General features: G+C 52.0%; 1 protein-coding gene across 13 annotated transcripts in view; it reads right to left on the bottom strand.

Annotated features, from left to right (window-relative positions):
• The window catches only part of Epb41l1 (erythrocyte membrane protein band 4.1 like 1), a 125,048-nt gene that overhangs the window by 4,588 nt on the left and 99,403 nt on the right, over positions 1 to 21,057 (bottom strand). For 5 of the 13 annotated variants that reach the window (XM_029537146.1, XM_029537145.1, XM_029537147.1 and 2 more), the window contains 9 exons: positions 15,117 to 16,970; positions 14,519 to 14,629; positions 13,063 to 13,470; positions 11,377 to 11,481; positions 8,894 to 8,974; positions 4,590 to 4,676; positions 3,702 to 3,785; positions 1,441 to 1,521; positions 1,022 to 1,138 (listed from right to left, as the gene is read on the bottom strand). In XM_029537146.1, the coding sequence (XP_029393006.1) occupies positions 1,022 to 1,138; positions 1,441 to 1,521; positions 3,702 to 3,785; positions 4,590 to 4,676; positions 8,894 to 8,974; positions 11,377 to 11,481; positions 13,063 to 13,470; positions 14,519 to 14,629; positions 15,117 to 16,970 (2,928 nt within the window). The remainder of the gene's footprint in view (positions 1 to 1,021; positions 1,139 to 1,440; positions 1,522 to 3,701; positions 3,786 to 4,589; positions 4,677 to 8,893; positions 8,975 to 11,376; positions 11,482 to 13,062; positions 13,471 to 14,518; positions 14,630 to 15,116; positions 16,971 to 21,057) is intronic. The other 8 variants (XM_021194661.2, XM_029537148.1, XM_029537149.1 and 5 more) reach the window with 2 other exon arrangements.

The raw sequence follows: 21,057 nt of genomic DNA, 5'->3' as shown, positions 1-21,057 counted from the left end.
AGGTGACTCTGGAGTCTAACCCTTCAATTGGTTCCCAGCACTGTAGCTATGGGGCAGGCCAGTTAAGGCCTCTAAGCAACCAGCTCCTTCTTGTGGGGCCTTTGAGGTGGGCACTGAGGGATAATGTGTGAGCTGGACACAGTGCGCAGATGCGAGGGCAATGAGGGTCTGACGTTGGGGAGTGGTGCTGAGGAGGGGCCCTGGTCTCACCCATGCTAAGCATCTGCCCCATTGGTAGGCTACCACCAGCACTGAAAACCTCTCATCCGCATGCATCCTCACTTAGCCCGCCCAGCGGGAAGCACTCCCCAGAAGGTCGTCCTGTTGCTCTTCACCGCCACATTCCAGGGTAATGCTATTCTGCCTTTATTCCCAATGGAGATGAATTTTGATGGCTGTTCACTTCCAGTGAATGTAATCACCCAGAAGGTAAGGAGGCATTTGCCATGTCTGAGATTTTTGTTCTCCAAGTCTGATAAAATTCAGCAAGCTTCCAGAGAGGTGGAAGGACCCCCCTTCCCAGTGTAAACTGTGAGAAGCCTGACACACCCCCACACTGCATTATCTGCGACCTTGAAGGCCTTCAGTGATGCTGGGTCCCTGGGAGTCCGGCCCTGGAGGATCTGAGAAGTCCTGGGTTTGTACACAAAGAAAGCAGATGGGTCAAAGGCTCTGGGCGTCACATTCCCTTAGTAACATCTCACGCCCCTGATGGAGACAGACTTGGGGATGGGAACGTGGCCCCTTCATTCACATCAGGCCTCCTGTCAACCCTTAGCACCCTTTCCTTCCTGCTTCTAGACTTGGGGTCTGAAACAGTAAAGAAACGGAGACATCATCTCCCCGCCCTCCTCCCCTAGGTCTGGAGCAGGGCCATTGTCTCTCTCCTTGGACCCACGAGCCAGGTTAGGGTCACAGCTGAATATGGATCAGGCCACCTGGGTTCTTTGTGGAACTGACCCGCCAAGAATCTCCTTACTGCTTCCCCCTCCTCCCACACTGCTCAGTGCCAGAGCCTTACCTGTGGCTTCTTGTCTCTCTCCTCTGGGGATGGGTCTGTTTCTCTGTAGACAACAGCTTTGGTTACCAGCATGTCTGGATGCTGTAGTTTGGCTTCCTTGATGGCCAAAGCCAGGGCCTGGTGGGCAGAACAGCACAGTGAGACACCACAGAGCAGCGACTCTGCGACAAACTGAACTACTTCACAGAGGGGAAACTGAGGCCCAGAAGGGGCCAAATTAAACAGCTGGAGGAAGAGACTAGAATGTAAGTCTTCTGGACCCCATTCAATGCTCCTTCTTGGGGGCTTCTTAGATGAATGGGGTCAGCAAGGAGTGGATGTCTTCTCTGCTCCAAAGGGTGGCCATCCATAGGTCAGCCCTTATAGGAGGAACTGGCTACCAGGCTGGGCCCTGGAAATGCTGTTCCCTAGCCCTGTACCTGGTCTTGATCGACATCTTCATCCCCAGTAATGATGATTCGCTTCTCGATCCTTGTCTCAGAAAACCCTCCCTTCACAGTCTGCAGAGAGAGAAGCAGAGGGCAGGGGAGAGAAAGGTGAGGTCCCTCTGAGCTCTGCCTTGACAGGAGGCCTATCCACCTCAGCCTTGACCAACTGACAAAGCTGAGAGCCAGCCGATCACATCTCTCCTGGCCTCCTGAGTAGTTAGTCTCCTTTTCTAGTTTGGGGGCTTCAGACAGTAGCTCCTGCAGGGTTGTCATCACTTCCTAGCTGCCAAACTGTCCCATTTATGTCCCCCATGCCCAGCTCGGCCTCTGCCCCTTGGTTGGCAGAGTCCTGAGGCATCCTGTCTGGCCTTTCCTGATCGCTGAGCCCGTGTCTCTCATGGTTTTGGGACTCAGCGTGGTTCTGATCTATGTCTACCTACGGAGTGCTCACGGCTCCAGGCTTCCGGCTCTGGAGAGTGGCTTGTATTCTGACCACCTCAGTATCCCCTCCTGTCCCAGGCTGTCCTGACAGTGCTGCATGTAGATCTGTTGAATGAACATATGAATGAGATGTAAATGGTGACAAAGCTCTACCTTACATGACTTGGAACAACCCTATGAAGGTAATTTATGACCGTCACTGTTTTCTCAAGGAGAGGGGTTTGACTAGAGGATGGGGCAGGACCTGACTGTTTGGAACACTCACAGAGGATGTGACTGAGGAGATCCTAGCCAGAAGTAGGCAAAGGTGAAGAGGGAGTGGTAAGGTCCAGAGGGGAGTTTTCTGCGCTATATACCCTGTGGGCTGGGCAATGTAGGGTGAACCATAAAGCCAGCAGGGAAGTTGACGTTGTTCTCTAACGCCTTTTAAAAGGTTGCTTCCTGGGAAATGAGACACAGTGACAAGGCTACCAGGTTGCAGGCAGGGCCCTGAACAGTGTAGACAGAGGGACAGTGTGACCGACCAGACCTTCCCTTTAGTGGGTCAGCTGGACCTTCAATTCAAGAGCCATGCTCTGCCTGGCTCCTCAGGCTTCCAGTCATGGCTAGGCCCTCTCCTGCTTTCCTTGGCCACTCAGCTCCTGTTGCGGCCTCTCGGACCTCAGCATGGGGTAACTCCCAGGTTTCATGGCCGATACCCTCCAGGAATGCCTCCCTCCTCTGGCCTGTCCTCTTCTTGTCTCTAGCTCCTACCTGACCCAAGGCCTCAACGCCAGGCCTCCATTCTTATCAGCATTCTCCCCCCTCCACCCTCCTACACCTCCTTTTTCCTTTGCACTGCTGGGGATGGGACTCAGCGCCGGTGCACACCAGACACACACTGTTCGCTGAGCCTCACGCCCAGCAAGCCCCTTTTCCCTGAGTCACTGCCCGAGTTAAAACCGTTCCCCAGCTCTCCAGCTTCCTTTAGTCTGAGATCCCCCACAGTTAAATCAGCACCAGTGCCTGGTGCCTATCTAGCTCCTCTGCCTCCAGAGTCTTCATTTCCTTGCCCCAAGTGCAACCCAATTGCCCTGTTCCCTTTCTATCTACACGCTGCTTCCTGATTTCCTACGAGTGTGCCTCACTTACGTCACTGTCAGCAGGCCCCAGGCCCACTAAGGTTGCTTGTTCAGTAGAATTCACTTCACACAGTGTCTGCCCCTCCTGCTAGCGTGCCTCACTGGGCTCCTCCACCTTAGGCGTGCTGCTTGGAGAGAGAGTAGGACCCTACTCTCTCGTTTTGGGTGGGTGGGCAGGCATGGAGGGCAGTAATGATATTGTTGCGTTTAAACCGAGGGGCTTTTCTAGGCAAAGACTATAGCAATGAGAAATATCTCTAGCCCCCTTTACCTTTATGTTGAAACAGAGTCCCACCAGGTTGCTTAAGCTAGCCTGCCCTTTCAGTTCTACATCAGCTTTCTAAGTGACTGGGATTAGAGGCCTGGCAAATAGCAACTTTTCCAAATGGCACTCCCTGACTTTGAGGCGCTCCCTGCTCATCACATGCCTCTGAAGTCACCTGGCTCTCGAGGCCTGTAAGATGCAAACACTGTTCATAATTACTTTGGAGGAGAGCATATGACCTCACGGACTAGCTGCCAATGCTATGTGCAAGGCCTACCCCTAGAACAGCAGGAGCACAGGACAACGCACTCAAGAACTGGCAAAGGTCCCCTCCATGCCTCAGAGAATGAGGAGTTGAAGGTCAGCCATGAAAATGACCGTCCCACCTGCAGCCCGCTGGGGCCCGGGAGCCTGCTGCTACTCACTTTGGTGACATGGGTGGTGGTAGAGGTTGAGAGGGTTTCCGCGGTGGCGCCGTACGTGCTGGTGAGGACATCTTTCCCGATGATCTGCAGAATACAACCACCCCCACCCCGGGGGTCAGGTCAGGGCACTGGGCTCTGAAGGAGCAGGTAGGGCTAGGGAAACTTCCCCAGGGATCTTTTCCAGTGAACAGGGGCCCAAGACAGGTGAAGCGTGGAGGTCAAGATGCTTTGAAACACTGTTTCTTACACAAGAATATACCAAAACCTCTCCGATTCTAGACCTAGAACATTCCCATGCCCAGGGATCTGTAACTTTAAGAATCTGGAATTCCTAGGGCCCCCAATCCTAACAAAACCCTAGAATCTAAGGATCCTAGAATAATGAAGCTGCTTCAGGCAGGAGACAGAGCCCCCCCAGGTCCTCATCCCACCATAGGCAGGAACATGGTCTCTCTGGACTAGACTCAGACCAACCAGAATCAAAGCACTGGAAAAGACTTGTCCATGATGGACTCAGGGCCACTGCTGGGGCAGCCACTGCCAGAAATCAGCCTGGAATCCAAGCCTTGAGACTCCTAGTTCCCTGCTCCTCCTGCTCTACAAGCTGATGCAGCTGTGTGTGTACACGTGTGCATGTGTGTGTGTACATGCCCGAGTACGTGAGTGTGTGCGTGCATGTGTGTGTGTATGTGTGTGTGTGTCCGTGCCCTGTTTACCTCCAGCCCTGATGCCAATGCTTTGGTTGCACAAGGGGGCACTGATGGGCACCTCAAGGAGCCTATGGGCAGCTGCAAATGGTTCTGAGCCCCTCACTGCACTTGCTGTGGGTTATGTGCTTGCATCCTCTGATCCGAGTCCCCTAGCCTGAGCTGGCCCTAACCTACTTACCGGTGAAAGAGAACGGATTTCCGTGGCCACCGTCTGTGGACCTGGGATCATGGCAGCTGCCCCCTTCCCGGACTTGACACTGTTCTCCTGGGGAGACAATAGTGCTCAGATGGCCAGGTCTCAGTTCAATAGGTCTCCAGGATTGCCAGGGCATGTGATCATGTGGTTATCGTCACCATGGGGTTGAGAAGTGACACAGAAGCAGAGAGCTGAGGCATTCAACCCCCAGAGACATACACTTGCATGCTTGCTCACAGACTCACGCAACAAAGATGTTCTAGATCCCCACTATTAGGGATGTCACGGTGAACAAGATATGGTACTGCTCTCTGGAAGCACTAAAAGTCAGGATGCCCGGGCTCTTGTCCTGGACCTGCTGTGCACCCTGAGGCAGAACCACTTCCTCCCTACTGCCTGTGAAAAAGGACCTTTGCTTAATCCCATTGTGCCTGTATATGAAGAACATAGGTAAAAAGGCATTGTAAATGCAGGAGTGCAGGTGATGGATCTTGTAACTACTTCCTGGTACCTGCTAGGTGCTAAACATTCCACTAACTGGTGCCTATGTGAGACCTCATTTAACCTTCGATGCCACTGAAGGCAGTTCTTGGTAGCAGTCTTGTTCTACAGAGGACACACAGGAAGGAGAGCTATAGTATGTGGCTTGTTAAGTCTCATGGCAAGTCAGTGGTGAGAGGAGATATTAACTCTGAGCGGGCAGCCTCCAAGGCTGTAGGTGCTGGTGGCCGTCCCAGCACTTGGCCCTTGGAACTGTCATTCTTGAGCCAGCTTCCCCGGTCTTGTCCTGGATCATAACTACTCTATCTGCCTGGAATTGCCTTAGACTTTGTGTCCCATACTTGGGTAAGGGACACCAAGGCTCTTTCTGCCGCCTCTCTTTCTGCACAGCCTCCAGCTAACCTCTATTATGCAGCATCCCAGCCACACGGACCCCAGTCTTGTTTTGTGCATGGCAACAAGCTGGACCACTATGTTCCTACCGAAGTATGGGGGAGGACAGAGCCTTCTGCTCCATCCTCGTCTCTGCTATGCCTGCTCCTGCCCAGGCTGTTGGTGGCCAGGTCACTTGGCACAGCATCGTGAGGCACCTTCCCTATAGCAACTTAGATTCCAGACTTCGAAGGTCATTTGTAGGAGAGTGTTCTTTTTCTGGCTTAGGGAACGGCCATCATCCCTTTGATCCTTCTATCCCTCAGACCACACCCTCATAGTCTCCGTGTTCCCTCTCTGCCTGAGGCCAGCGTCCAAAGTTCACCTCCATCTTTGCATCGAAAACAAAAGCCACTAAAGGGGACACAGGCTGTTCAAGGCCTAGGGCTTCCCTTCTCCCCACCCTGGATGTGTGCATAGCCAGGGCCATCTCTCAACTCATGGAAGCACAGTTCGTCTTGGGCAAGGCTACCCCTCTATCCACTCAGATACCCAGGAAATTCTCACAGACTCACAACCTACATCCCTCTACCTGTTGTGCAGATTTTTCTTGAACCCCAAATCTTCAAAACCAATTTTCTCCTGGGCCTTTCCTGGAAACACTCCATTGGCTCTTCACACTAGTCAGGTCTGCAGGGTGTCTGGCTGCCGGCTCCTAACATACAAATATCACACTCCTCTCACACGGGATTACTTGTGAACAGACTTCCAAGCTTCTCCTGGCTTCTGAATTAAGCTTTTCGGAGCCGGGTGAGGACTGTGCCCTCGTCACAGGCACCTGGGATGACACTGTAAGAACCACTGGCCAGTAAACACTGTCCCCAGTCCATCTGTCCTGTCTCCTGAACATCTTACCAGAGACCAGATGCTGTACTTTCCTGCTCCAGGACTTTCTAGTCCCTAAATCTCTGCTGCATCTACCCTCTTGAGCCCTGGTGACGTTCCAGCTAGACAGCAGCCCTTAGGTTCCCACCATCTTCTGTCTGTCCTTACGTGGGTCCCAGGGATCCAGGTACTGTCTCCTCCAGTGCCAGATGCATAGTGCCTAGCACAGTACTTCACACAGCGTGGGTGTTCAGTAAATATTTATTAAGGGAAGCAATGAGGCTGGAAGGAGGAAGGGGAAGCGGGAGGGAGGAAGCTTTGTTCCAGGCCACACCCCCCACACACTGATGATCCAACATACACGCAGCTGACCCCATGCTTCTACTCTAAAGACACCATTCCCCTCTTGTCTCCAGAATCAAGTTTAAACCATCCTACATGGCACTGCAAACACTTCCGGCTCTGGTTCAGCCTGTCTTCTCAGCCTTCTCCCTCCTCCCCCTCCCCTTCCTGTACACATCTGCCACCCAGATGTGCTTCTTCACCTGCTGACCTTACACCTGCTCTCACAGCCTGGAAGCCTTCTCCTGTGGCCACACTTTCCTCCTTCTCCTGTGGCCACGCCTCCCTCCCTCCTTCTCCTGTGGCCACTCCTCCATCCCTCCCTCCTATGGCCATGCCTACCCTCATCCATCCTTTCCTCATAGCTCTGCTGTCCCTGCCTGTGTGATAGACACCTTCCTCACATCCTCTCAGCAGCTGTGTTACCCTCCTAGCTCCTCCCAGCAGCCCCTAGCCTGTTGCACTGTTCCATGAAGGCAAGAAAGAGACAGCATTAGCTGATGTCTGGATACACTACAGGCCAGGCGTTGTTTTGTGGGCTTCCCACAGGGTGCTTGCTGGGTCTCACATAAACCCTTCTACCATTCCACTTTACAGATATGGCAAGAAGGCTTAGAGAGGTTCAGGTGACTTGCCCAAGGCCATCCAGCCAGGAAGTGAGAAGGGTGGGTCTTGCTCATCACTGTGCCCAGGAGCTGCACCCGTGACGGCAGCAGAATGGATGCTAGTGGGCAGTGCAGCTGATGCAGCTCTGTATCCCTCTGCTAGGCGACAGACTCGTCACTGGCTTTGAAACAAATGAATGGATGAATGGATGGATGAGGAGATGAATGAAGTTAACTGTCTACATGCCATAAAGACATTTAAAGTTACCCTTACAAGTATCTCAGTGCCTTAGAGTAATGGTTGGGAGGGAGAAAAAGAACCGAGTGATCAGAGATACATGTGCCATCTGGTAACCGGCTGTTTATCGATCCTGGGGTCAGTTTACTTAAAACCCACCTGCTGAGGAGTCGGACTTAATGACATTATCTTCCCAGGCATAGGTCCGGAGCTGGACAAGGGATGCCATTCACAAACAACTCTCAATAGCTCAGGATGTATCTGGATCAGGTATCGCTACATTCTGTAGCCCCAGACCCACAGAACTGATGTTCCCACAGGTCAGGACATGGGCAGACCGGAGAGATTGACAATGAAAGTGGAACTTCCAGTGTCAGAATGCCTGAGGCTAAACTGAGATTTATTGGTCATGTGACCTTAGGTTCCTCCCTTTACCCCCCTGAACTTAAGTTTTCTCATTTGTAAAGGATGCAGGAGAAAGAACAGCAGATTACCATGGTTAATAAACCAAAGGTCAAACGTCTCAGGACCTGTGTGCAGAATAACGCGTCTGTTCTGTTGCTAAAGGCTCTAGAGTGGCAGTTCTCAACCTGAGGGTCATGACCTAGGGACCCTTTCACAGGGTTCACGTATCAGATATCTACATTATGATTCATAACAGTAGCAAAACTACAGTTATGAAGTAGCAACAAAATAATGTTATGGTTGGGGGTCACCACAACCTCAGGTACTGCATTAAAGGGTTGCAGCACTAGGAAGGTTGAGAACCACTGCTCTAGAGTCCCATAAGGTGAGAATACTTGAGACCAAGTTCTTTTCATTACTGGTCAGACAGCAAATAAATAGCAAAACCCACAAGGTCCCATAAAAGGTGTCTAAAAAACCCTGACTATTCCAACCAGGTTCACTGCTGCCATCTACTGGCTATAGTGAGAAAGTGGTCTGCAGCGCTGAGGGTGGTTTGGGGTTGCTTGCTGGCTGGAGGATGGGGTGGGATGAGGGCTTTCGGGCAGGGAAGATTTGCCTGGAATTGCAAGAGTCCTGCATGCTGAGAATCTGATCATTTTACCCTCCTCTGCCCCTGCATGCCTGGGATGGCCCAAATAACTGAGAGTCAGGGCCTCCACTCCACACATTGGTAAAATTGGTAAAAAATGAAGACTGGCCGTCTGTACTAGCGCAGCCAAGGTACCAGACATCAGGGATCTATCTGGTCATCTGTCTCACTGCCATGAGGGCGGCGGAGGACTTGCTGGAGCAGTTGCCAGGTTCTGGGTACTGGGAGTTGAGACAGAGAGAGTAAGGGGTGGGTAAGAGTGGGGGGCTTCCTGAGTTGCACTTACCATGGTGGTTGAGATGGTCTCTGTGGCGATGCAGGGGGGGGCTGTCATGAAGTCTTTCGCCACTGGAGCACCCCCATCAACCTGTGAGGCACAGGAGGAGGCATGAGAGATGGCAGGACTACATGTATCTATAGTATCTGTCACCTGGCTTGTAGTACTTCTGGTTACAAGGTGACAGGTTTCAGGAGTGGACATGCACTGGGGGTGCTCACTGTACTGTAGAGGGGCCCCAAGGCTCTTCAAAGACTTCATTTCAACCACTCTATTAGACAAAGCAACCAGGCAAGTTGGTGACTTCCATCCAACCTTGGAGGTTACCCTTTGATGTCATGTTGGTTAGTTTAATGTCAATTTGACACAAGCTAAAGTCATTTGGGAAGATGTCTCAGACTGGCCTATAGGCAGTCTGTCAAGCATTCTCTTGATTAATGACTGACGTGGGAGGGCCCAGGTCACTGGAGGAGGTGCCATCCTTGTACAGATGGTACTGGATGACATCAGAAAGTAGGCTGAAGTTGGGTGGAACTCAGGAGGCAGAGACAGGCAGATTTCTGTGAGTTCGAGGCCAGCCTAGTCTATAAAGCGACTTCCAGGACAGCCAGGGCTACACAGAGATACCCTGTCTCAAAAAGAAAGAAAGAAGAAAAGGAAAGGAAATAAAAGAAAAGAAAGAAACAAAGGAAGGAAGGAAGGAAGGAAGGAAGGAAGGAAGGAAGGAAGGAAGGAAGGAAGGGACCGACTGAAAGAAAGCAGACTGAGCAAGCCATGAAGAGCAACCAATAAGCAACACTGCTCCATGGCCTCTGTTTCAGTTCCTGTCCCCAGGTTCCTGGCTGAAGTTCCCTCAGTGATGGGTCATGACCTGAGAGTTATAAGCTGAAAGTTATAAACTGAAATAAACCCTTTCCTCCCCGAGTTGCTTCTGATCATGTCTTATCCCAGTGATAGAAACCCTAACTACAACACAAGTTGATACTTCTAAAAGTCCACCAAGAAATATGAGCAAGGAAACTTTACCATAGCATTGAATACTGGGAAAGATAAAATCCACCACAGGGTCCAGTGAGGGGAGACGGAAACACAGTTAGGACATGCTTCCCAAATGGACATGGGGCCGGGAGGTCGCACGGCCGGTAAAGTGCTCGCTTAGCACTCATGCATGAAGCTTGGGTTCTATCCCCAGACCCCATTAAAACAATGCAAAAATTAGGTATTGTGCTGCAACCTGCAATTCCATCACATGGGAGGGAGAAGCAGGAGGAAGCTCAAGGTCACCCTCAGCTGCACAGTAAGTTTGAGGCCAGCCTGGGATACCTAGCAGGGACCCTGTCTCATGAAGACAGAAGGGAAGGAGGGGGGACAGAGACAGAGACAGAGAGACAGACAGGGACAGTAGTGAGTAAATTCTAAACTTCTTGAGGGCAAAGGATACACTGTAAAAGTCGGTAGTCTCTTTTATCTAATAACTTTAAGTATGAACAGATGTGAACATCTGTGTTAGTATTTTCTCCCAGGAGACAACATATGGATAATGTCATCCAGTCTGTTGAGTTTTATACATTTATACATTTTGATGTTTTGATGACAAGAGTTGCCAGGTTATGGGATTTAAGGTCATTTTGGTTTCTTTATCCTTTGCATTAAGAACAAAGGTTGCTAAAACAAAGCAAGCCGGGGAGGGCAGAGGCCTGTCTGGGGTGGCCAGCTTATGATTCTCTAACAGCAGGAGTGGCTGCACAGCCATTACTTGGCACACTGTAACAGTAGGATAAAAAAATCTGGAAAATAGATTTGTGTTATTGTATGTCATATTCCAGGTTGCCTGTGCTGGGGGTGGAACCCCAGGCAAGGGCTCTGCCACTGAGCAGTCACCTGAGATGCACTGGTCACCAGGAGAAGGGACTGAGCTCCGAAGTCCTGTGGCAAGAAGAACCAGGGGCAATCCCTCAGACCTCTACATTTTCAAAGTTGAAGAGCCACAGAGGACACAGAGGAAGTGTACACTAAGCCATGTGCTGTGCCCAGGCAGGACAGCCTCCTCCAGGGTGCAAGCGAGTTCCAACTCGCTAACACATTCTTCAGTCATTTGGGCCTGGTTTGTTCATCTTTCCAATCGAATGTGGAACCTCCATGAATAAGAAATGACCCAGATAAGCTGTTCTAACCAACCAGTGATTGAGACGTCTCCTTTTCTCTCCCCCAAGCCGCTTTGGAAAGAACTTCTCCACACCTATCAAGCAGCCTGAGAGTCATGGCCCTAAACTGCTAGCCATGAGCACTGAACACTCCCAGGAAGAGGGAGGAGGCAGCATCACCCCCATTGACAGATGGGGAAGCATGGTTTTTCCCTGTCCCATCTCTGACCTCAGGGAGGATGAGGGGAAGGAAAAGGTTGACCAAAGGGCTTGGTCACTTCAGTGAGGACCCTACGCTCAAATGTCCCGTCCCTGCGTCAGGCTACAGTAGGTAGGGACACAGCTTACCTGGGTGCTGTCCGCAGCGGAGACTCTGCTTTGCAGCATGGCCTCTGGCTCAATCTTCTTCCTGATTGCCAGACTGCTGACGGTCATGGTTTCTGCTTTCACAGACTACGGGAACATAAAAGGGACACGTGAAAACTCAAGCCTAGATACAACTCCTCATCACAGACAACAGGGATTCGGGAGGAGAAAGCTCTCCCCCAACCCCACGGAAAAGTAATGTAAAGGCATGGTTGGTGTCACTGAGAAAGGACCCAAAGAGAGAGCCAGGGCTACGGCCTGCATGAGGAGGGCCTGACCCCATGCTGCATGTCTTTTGAGGCTGTACTGGTGTGGTTAAACTCGATGCTCGGCGTTCTCCCTACACACACATCGCCTACACCTTCTAGTCACTTCGTGCAAACTGCTGCTCAGAGCAAGAACTACGCACAGGGAAGTATCCAGGGGCCAGGCAACAGATGGGAACAGGCGAGGAGGCTAGCTGGCCGAAAGATGTGGAAAGCATGGGGGATTCCATTCAGGTGTGGATTTATTGTTGCCTCGATGTGGTTGGCTTTTCTTTGGTATTTTTTTATGATATAAGAAAACACAATGCAATTTTTAAATTAAAGCCAGTGAAAACACATCAGTTGGCTGGATGTGGCCCAAGACTGCCTGTTTACAAACTGTATTCTAGGTGTCTCAAGCTAAATGATCAGCATCAACTGATTCGTCTCTTAGGCTTAGTTCATGGCTCTACACACTGTAGGTCTGATAAATGGATCTAGCTTTTCATGCAGTTGGAAGGAAGAGGGAGAAAGGAGAGATTCTTCCAGATCTAGCTGCTCGTTTGTTTATTGTCCCTTGGTGCTGAGTGTACCTCAGCCTTAGGAACAGCTACCACCTGGCCTGTCAGGTGGGAGAAGGGCAGAGCAGGGTGCGGTAGGGCTAGTACTGCCTCCCAGGTAGCCAGAAAAGCATGGAGAGAGGTGGGTGAGCCTCCCTGGAGCACGGTGAGGCACAGAACGGGAGAAGAAGCCTTCCACCCACAGGGTACAGCATGGGGTAGGATCCCAGCATGAATAAGCTGGTGTTCACTGTCTGGGGGTGGGGGTGGGGCGAGGGTGGGACGAGGATCAGCTAGGGTAAAGGGCAAGGGGGAGTTTCTGAGACTCCTCTGTGCAGCTCTACTAAGGGAGCCACAGAGCAGAGAAGCTCAGATGCTGGCCCTGCATCCTCTCCAGAGGTTGTGTCTTCTTTTCTCCTGGAGCGTCCACTGCCAGCCCTACTACCTCGGGATCTGGTGGATTTAAATAACTGCCCCTTCTCCAGGCCCTGGTAAAATGAGCCCTGGCTTGCATCAAGAAAAACCACTCAGTGTTCAGACCAGCTGTAGGAGGCACAGGAGTCCATGGACAACATGCTCTCTCCAGGTGCCATGCAACATAGTACAGGGGGTCAAGGAGGCAGTAAGTCATCACTTGACCTCAGCAAGTGATGGAGGTCACAGGGTTAAAAATACCACAGAGCACCTGTAAGTGATGAAAACTGACACAGTAGACATGCGTTGCAGAACCATGCTGTTCTACGAGGGGCAGTCATGCAACACCAGACAGAGCTTCAGGCTGCAGCTGATGGCTGCTCTCCTTACTCATGGCCCAGAGCCCTCTGAACATGCAGTGCCCGGTTCTCCATGAAGCTCCACTGTACCTCAAACTGGGGCATTTCTGGAGTGGAACAGGCCCCTCGATCTGGGCTGTCCTCGAGGCCCCCAGATTCATCCTCTTGGCTGGAGGGCCCCTTGAGATCCCGGGCGAACACCAGGCCCTCTGTCTCAGAGTCACTTTTATCCCGATCAAGCTCAGGGAGGCTTCGGGAGAAGTCTTCAAAGGCGCCCCCGTGGTAGTCACCAATAACCGTGAAGTCCACCTCAGCCTCTAAGCTGGATGTGGAGCTGACTGTAATGCTGGAGCACTTGCGCTCAATGGCCAGGTGGTTGTCCTTCAGGAATACGGCGTCCCTCTCCTGGTCCTGGTCCTCATCTCCCGTGTCGCTCTCTGGGGCACGTGGGCGTGGCGGTTTGACTTTTTCCTCTGAGCCCTCCCTCAGCCCTGCTCTCTATGGCCAGATAAAATCAGGGGGATGGGGATGTGGGGTGGGGAGAGAGAGAGGTCAAGATGGTGAGTGCCAGAGGACATCTCAAGGTTGTGATGATGTTCCCAAGTGGAAGAACAGGTCAGGAAAAGGAAAAACACCCCAGAAAGGTTTCCTTGGAATCAAACACAAAAGGAAACGAAACAAAAACAAAACCTTCTTGAGAGTGGGGATGCTCTTTGGAGGGTCTCACGTGGATGCCAAGGCAATACAAAGTTAGCATCCTTCCAGCGAGCTCTGGACAGGAGGCCCCTCCAAGGCTAGGATCCAAAAGCCTATCAGAAGCGGCATAAAGGCAGGGATGGAGGCCTGGACCACAGGCCCATCCGTGCAGGCAGCATTGAGAGGCAAACTGAGGAAGAAGGCCAGGGATTCAGGGGAACCTGGGAGAGGAGGCAGAGAGGCCGGGGCTGGAAGCTGGAGGAACACAGAAGCCGGCAGCTCGTCAATTGCACTGAGTCTCTGGGGGAGGGGCAGCGCCATCCAGGGGAAGAAGAAAAACTGACCCAGGACCTCTGGACTCCAGCTTCCTGGAAGTCACACCAGTGCCGGCTTCATCTCCATGGTAACCACTGAGAGGAAGTTCTGTCCACATCAGTGTAATTGACAACGAACGGCAGGCCAAGGGAACAACACCCAAGGAGAACCAGCAAACTGTCCTAAATACATACCTCTCAACTGGCCTGTCGGGTTAAACACCACACATGCATTTTTGTTTTCTTGTTTGGTTTTGGTTTGTGACTTTTTTTTTTTTTTTTTGAGACCAATTCTAACACCCACAACCATATTTAGAAAGAACTCGTTTCAGTACGCTTCAGAAATTCACTTGTTAACCAGCCATCACTTGGCCAGGTTCTGGAAGGTTGAGAGGTGTGAGGAATACATTGCAGACAAGCCAGAGTGTGAACAGCCGCGAGGGGGTTGCTACGAGGGCAGGTGGGAACCTAGGGAACGGCGCATCTCGGTTGGATGAAGATGACCAAGTCATCGGGCACAGAGGGACTGCAGAGACCTGAGGGCCCGGAGGGCTGGCGAATCTCAGACGCCCCCCCTTTCCAGGGGTGTTTGGCGCTAAGCGGCTGAAGGAGCTCTTGTCTTCCCCGCCCGCATCTCCGGCTTTGCTCTGGATTAGAGAAGACAGTTAGTCTTAAGGAGGTAGAAGGAAGGTGGAGAGGGAAACAGTGGAGGAAACCTCTGAACTGTCAGCTTCTACAAGGCGGGATACAGGGGTGGGAAAGGGTGGAGAATGACCACTGGATAAGCCAAGCATGACAGGAGGAGTCCAGCAGGTGGGAGGGGCAAGGCAAAGCAGGTACGTAATCTGCGTAATCTGCGGCTGCTGGAGGCTCCTTCTCTGCGGCCATTGTGCGATCCTCTGAACATACATAAGGTCGCAGCAAAGGCTGGGGAATCTAACACACTAACAAGGGCTGAGCAGATGGCCCCATCTTTCAGCCTGGGCTATCAGGACCATGTAGGAGAAGACCTTCTAAGGATGACCAAGCAGCGTCATTGCGGGAATGGCGAGGGCCGCTGAGGCATGCTTCTAAGGTGCCACGGAGCATGCGCTCAGCCTCCACAAAGGGGGACTTAGTGGGTGCAGGGCTCACGTGGCCAGTAGCTTCCTCCAGCGTGGTTTCACAGCCTGAGTCAGGGGACACGAGCTCTGAGTCTGTGCATCTTTCCTGGTGGGAGGTAGTTGGGGTACCCTCCTCACAGTGCTGGGAAGCCAGAGGCATGGCAGAAGAATGGGTAACTTTGGGGCTGGCCAAGTCCCCAGGAGGCTGGAGTTGGACAAAGCCCAAGTCCCGAGGCTTACTGCACTCCTCCACCTGTCCTGGGGAAGCTTCCGAAAGCGGCTCATGCGGAATGGTCCTCACTTCACCCTGACTGGCTTGGCAAGGCTCGGCTCCATGGGTCTCAAATATCCGAATTTTGTTAGCCACCGAGGTCTTGCTAATGTCTTCCTGGGAACCCCCTTGGTCCCTATCCTGGAGTGAAGTCTCCAGCTTCCCTGAAGGGAACACAAACCCCAGGAAGGCAGGTCCCCCGGTTCCTTCAGGAACAACTCTGGGCTTCTTGGTGGCAACTAGAGGTGCTTTGCGCTCACCTTGTGGGTCCTTGTGTACTGGGTTCTCTTCAGGGAGATGGATATACTTGAGAACCACGGGGAACTGATCTCTAAAGAAATCCCTGGACTCCGAAGGCCCCCCTGACCTAGGAGGGACTGGGCTCAGAGAAGTGGCCGCCAGGCCCTCAGGGTGACCAGAGGAGGCTGGCAGGGGGGTGACTGCCTCCCTGTCTTCTGTCTCGAGTTCTCCTGCATGAGTGGAAACTGCCCCCTTCTCTTTGGGCAGGAAGCTGGCTTGGTCTGGCCTGGCTGGCTTCCTAACACAGGGAGGGATGGTCCTCAGAAGGGCACAGGCTCGGGCATCCAGGTGCACCCCTCCTCCCCCTCCAGGGGGGTTCTTCTTCCATCTTGCCGGAGGACTTTTCTCAGTCTTTCCCATCCAATTTATACTCATGGGGGCCGCATCTTCAGGTACACCGGCCACTGGGTAGGCCAACTCACCTTCCAGCCCTTGCTGTGTGTTTTCCCAGCCCTCTTCCAGAGTCTGACAGACAGCTGCTCCCTGCAGATCATCAGGTCTTTCACGGTCCCTGGGGGACCGGGCTTCTTCTGCTGAGGAAGCCATATGGGCTTCATCTTTATTCTGGCTAGAACCTGGGGCAAAAGCCCTTGGGTCTGAGGGCTTTGGCTCCCAGATCTCTGTGTGCGCCGCAGCCAGCTCCAGCCAGGTCCCATTTCCAGGAGGGGCATCCAGGTGCTCTTCTCTGTCCTCTGAGGAGGGGGCAAGGAGGGGGTCCTCAGAGTCTTTCTCTCCGTAGTTCAGACAGAAGCTCCTCTCTGCGAAGGAGGTGTCAGTCTCATCGCTCGAGTCAGCTCTGGCTTCGGCTTGGGCCGGATCCAACAGGAAGGACTGGAGCCCCCCCTTGTCTGATGCAGGAGAAAGAACCTCTCCCCGCACTGGCCCAACCCCTGCAGCTGTCGGTCTTCCCCAGGCCTGGGGCCTCTCCAGCCCCTTGCTCAATTCTACTTGGCTCTCTGTTTGACCGTTTGAGACTCGGTGGTTCCTGATCTTGAGCTTGTCTGTAGCTCGAGCAGCATCTCTGGGGCCTCCCTTGAGGCACGCATCTTCTCTCATTGTCTCAGAGTCTCCTGGACTTGCAATCATTTTCCCTTGCTGCTGAGTACTTGTTCTTCGGGCTCTCACGGTTTCTTCTGTGGCCACTTCAACTTTGAACTTGTCCACCAGAATGTCTACCTTGGAGAGTCTCCCATCAGCGAGGATCTCGGTGAGGCTTGATTCACTTTCTTCCCGTTGTGTGGCAGGCACTGTGAGGAGGCCAAGGTCTTCTGGCCTAGTGTACACTCTTTCTATAAATACCCAATGCTCTGAGCCCTGTGTTTCAATTGGAGCAAGAAGAGTTAACATGAAATAGAAGACACCTGAAGGGATGGCCTCTCCCCACTGTAAAAAGGGACCAATCTGCCACCAAAGGGTCTGATGCTGTGTCCCCCAAACTGGCCAGGGACAGAAAGAGGTAACAAAACCATTATTATTGTCAAAGTTCTTTGTCCTATTAATACCCTCTTAAATCACTGATTCCAACCTGAGAAAGCGGGATGGGGTCTTGTGTCCTCCCTAGGAACAATGGGAAAAGGGAGATCCACACAGGCCAGGCCTCTGCCTCTTGTAACTGAACACTTGCCACTGTCAGAATGGAAGGCACCTACACCACAAGGAATCTCTGGATGCTGAGGTAAAAGAGCTCCACAGACACCCAGTGTCATCTCCCTCTGGGGGAAAAGTCTAGAGAAAGCACCGTTGGAGCAATGACTTAAACAGCTTGAACATTCTGAGGTTCAGCCCAAAAGAAACAATTTTAAGACCAATCCTTGGAGAACTCTAACAAAAACCCATGGAAGATAGAAAAGAGCTGTCCCGATCATACCATGGAAGGATAGAAGCACAGACAGGAGTATTGTAGATCTGAAGAGACAGGGTGGCACTGTTGGGTTTTATCCATCCCCAACAGTCTATGGAAAATGACAGTTTGCTTCGTGAATCATTACCAGAGCCTTAAGATCATTGGGATTTTCCTCTTGGGACCATAGAATACTTTCCCCCCACAAAAATCTCATCGAGGTCCATCTAACAAATGCATAATGCAAAGAGGGAGCAGCCCCTGTAGTCCTGCACAGCCCAAGGCTGTGTCACAGCCTTCACTTAATGCCTTCACGATGCAGATCTGGAAATCAACTTCCGAATCTAGGCAGAGGGGAGGAAAACCACTCTTGACCACCTAGCTATGGACCCCAGAACCCAAGACACAGTTTTGAGGTCTCCCACCATCCCAAGACTGCGTCCAAGATGAGGTAAGCCCGAAACTCCTCCCGGAAACAGGGCTTCTTTTCAGGCTGTGACTTGATGATGAGCCTGCCACGCCCATATGATCTGATGGAGTTGGACGGATCAAGGGAACACTGCATTTTTCCCAGGTCAGGGAATCTGACCTCATTAAGAGAATCTTAACAATAAGAAAGATGAAAGGAAGGGGAGGTCCAGACTCAGTCTCAGTCTGGTACAGCTCTCTGAGATGTTTCAGATGTCTGTATCTGACGCTTCAGAGGGACCTGTTCTGCCAGTCTGTAGAGGTAAGGACCTGTCTCATCTCCTCGGGAAGCAGGGAAGCAAGTTCTGTCAGCTGCTTCCATTTCAGCATCTATATCATCAGCCTAGAGATGGTGGTCAAAGTTGGCCAAAGAGGCCCCTTTTGGAATATTCCCATTCCAATTCCAAACAGCAAACAGGTTAGATGGGCAACTGTGTGTGTGTGTGTGTGTGTGTGTGTGTGTGTGTGTGTGTGTGTGGCGGGAGCTGGCACAGCCAGGAAGGATTCTAGAGGCAGAGAAGGGAAGCACATGTTATTGCTTAGTTATTAGATGCCAGGCAGTGCCAGCCCTTCCTTCATCTACATAATTACATTTACTCCAGTTGGCAACCTTGTTGCAGAAAGGGAAACCAAGGCTCCCAATGAAGGCATTTGCAGAAGATCACACAGGAGTGCAGAGGAAGGAAACAAGAGCTCTGATGCTAAAAAAGCAACAGTTAAGGACTGATGGGGATGGGGCATGATTTACAGAAAGAAAGGACAACTTGACTGGCAGCAGTGCACTGGTCAAGCCACATCTGGTCCAAGTCACAAGATGCTGCAACATTAGGATCTCCACAGATAGGCCAGCCTCCATGTATTCTCTCCAGAGGCCCTGGTTCTCCAGGGCCTTGCTTAGAGTGCCCTGTGCCATCTGATGGAGCTGCCTCTGCTCCAGCCACAGGAGTGAAGAAGGGATCAAGTCTACTTCGTGATGATCAAGGAGAAACCCCAGAGGGCAGCTCCGCTGACTCCTAGCTGTTCCGGCCCCACCTGGAATTCTCAATTACATCTGGGGTCAGGAGAAGTCCAGGAAGGGGGCTCTCTAGAACCTGCATCCTAGGAGAAGCTGTTAGAAGATGGGCAGAGCAGCTGAATCTGGTTCAGGGGTTCCTCCCTCCACCCTGAGCTTCAGGCGGAGGCTGGGGTGGGGGCGATAAAGCACAACAATGTACATAGTGTAGACATGCCAGCAGCTGGGAAGGGGAGGGACGGCTATTTCAGTCAGCATGTTCCTCTGGACTGGCCTGCGCCTTCCATGTGGTGTCTGCCCCTTACTGAGCACAGACAGCTCAGGGGAGGTTCAACTCCTCTAGGGGTGGGGTTTCAGACTCGGCTCTATGTAAATTCTCCAGTGAGCTGCTCCCCCAAGTTTCTCTTTTCTGTGAAAGTGAAGAATTAGTACAGCTGTGTTTTTTAAACCACCTCATCTCTACCCTGCGGCCCACACCCAGGTGGGGGAGGCCATTGCATCTGCTGGCAAAGCGCCTGGGCCTGTGAGCAGGGTGCCGGCCTGTTGTGTCTCCTGTCTGTGCAATCTGTTAAAGGACTCCCTCTTGGTGGGCCTGGCTGAGTCCTTCCTTTGTGCTGAGGGGCTTTGGCCTTCCTGTTCTTAGCACCCCAAATAAAAATCTAGATGTTTTCATTCAAGCTCAGGAAAAAAAAAAAAAAAAAAAAAAGAAGAAGAAGAAGAAGATGGGCAGAGAGGAGGTATTCAATTCCTCGAGGGACAGCCTCAGGGAGACTGCAGAGTTCATGGCCAATAGGTAGCAAGAAGAAGCCCTGATCAGGACAGACTTCAGTTGGAAGGACAGAAAACTTCATGCTCAGCACTTGGGTGGCCAAAGCAGGAGGACCACACATTCGAGACCGGCCAGGGCAACATGGAAAGGCCCTGTGGAAGGAGGGATAAGACAGAGGGAGGGGATGGAGGAGGGGGTAGGAAGGCAGGAAGGGCCTGTTGACTGTAGATGAGACAGTAAGGCTGATGTGGCAGGTCACCGGAGAAAGGTGCATACTTGGCTCAGTCCCCACAAGGCACTGTCCTTGTTTCTAAGAGCATCTCCAGGCACCAGGGCATCTCCATGTCCCTAATGCTGGGCTGCTGCTGCCTCCTGTCTCACTGCCCTCAGGTGAGAGCACTGAATGGTTTGTTTTTAATTTTACATGAAGAAGACTTCGAGGAGAGTTGCAGGCTGTATTCTCCCTTGCCTGGAGCTTGCTCATCTCCTTCCTACAGTCACAGAAAATTCACGTCTGCTACAGAAGTTTTCTCTGTGGGAGGAATAGCATCTATATCCTCAGACGCCACACCAACAGATGGGGCACAGAGGCTAGATGAAGGATGTTTTCCTATCAGTAAACCCCTGAGGCCAACAGATTATGAAAACTCAGCAGATGAAGGGATGTGGGGATCCATGCCCAGCATCCACACAGGACCATGGAAACCCCAGAGCCTTTGACCTGGGCCTCATCTGGGCCCAGAAGTGATGCTCTCCTCACTTAGAAGGTTTGCCTCTACAAACTCAGGGATGCTTTTGGGAGGAAGACATATACTTTTGCCTTCCTGAAGACTCAGACCAATGTCCGATGAGTTTAGGTGGCTGGAAGGAGAGAAAGAAGGGAGACAGTGCCCTGACCCACAGACTACAGTCAGGCTTCTAAACCCAGACAAGATCTCAGGGCAAGACATGGTCAAGGGTCAGGACACCTAATCCCAAGCTTAATGTTTGTTAGAGCCTGCCTCCAGAGAGGATCATGTCATTGCCCCCTTGGAGCTAGAGGCAACCAGTTTCATTGCCCCCTTGGAGCTAGAGGCAACCAGTTTTTCTGTCTTCTGGGCATAGCTGCCATCCTGTCCTTACTGGTACATAACAGACGAGGGAAGGGCTGGCCCTTCGTGGATCCCTGGGGTGGGGACACTTGCCATTTATAACACAGGGACAATGTGGACCACCTTTGCTATCCTCTCCATGGCAGAGTCTGGCTTGTTCCCCTCACCCCAGGGAAAGGGCTTTCTTAAGATCCTGGAGGGAAGGCAGGGATGGACTGGAG

This window comes from Mus pahari, chromosome 3 (genome assembly GCF_900095145.1).
Source record: "Mus pahari chromosome 3, PAHARI_EIJ_v1.1, whole genome shotgun sequence".
NCBI classification, from domain to species: Eukaryota; Metazoa; Chordata; class Mammalia; order Rodentia; family Muridae; genus Mus; species Mus pahari.
This window is presented reverse-complemented; position numbering and strand designations above follow the sequence as displayed.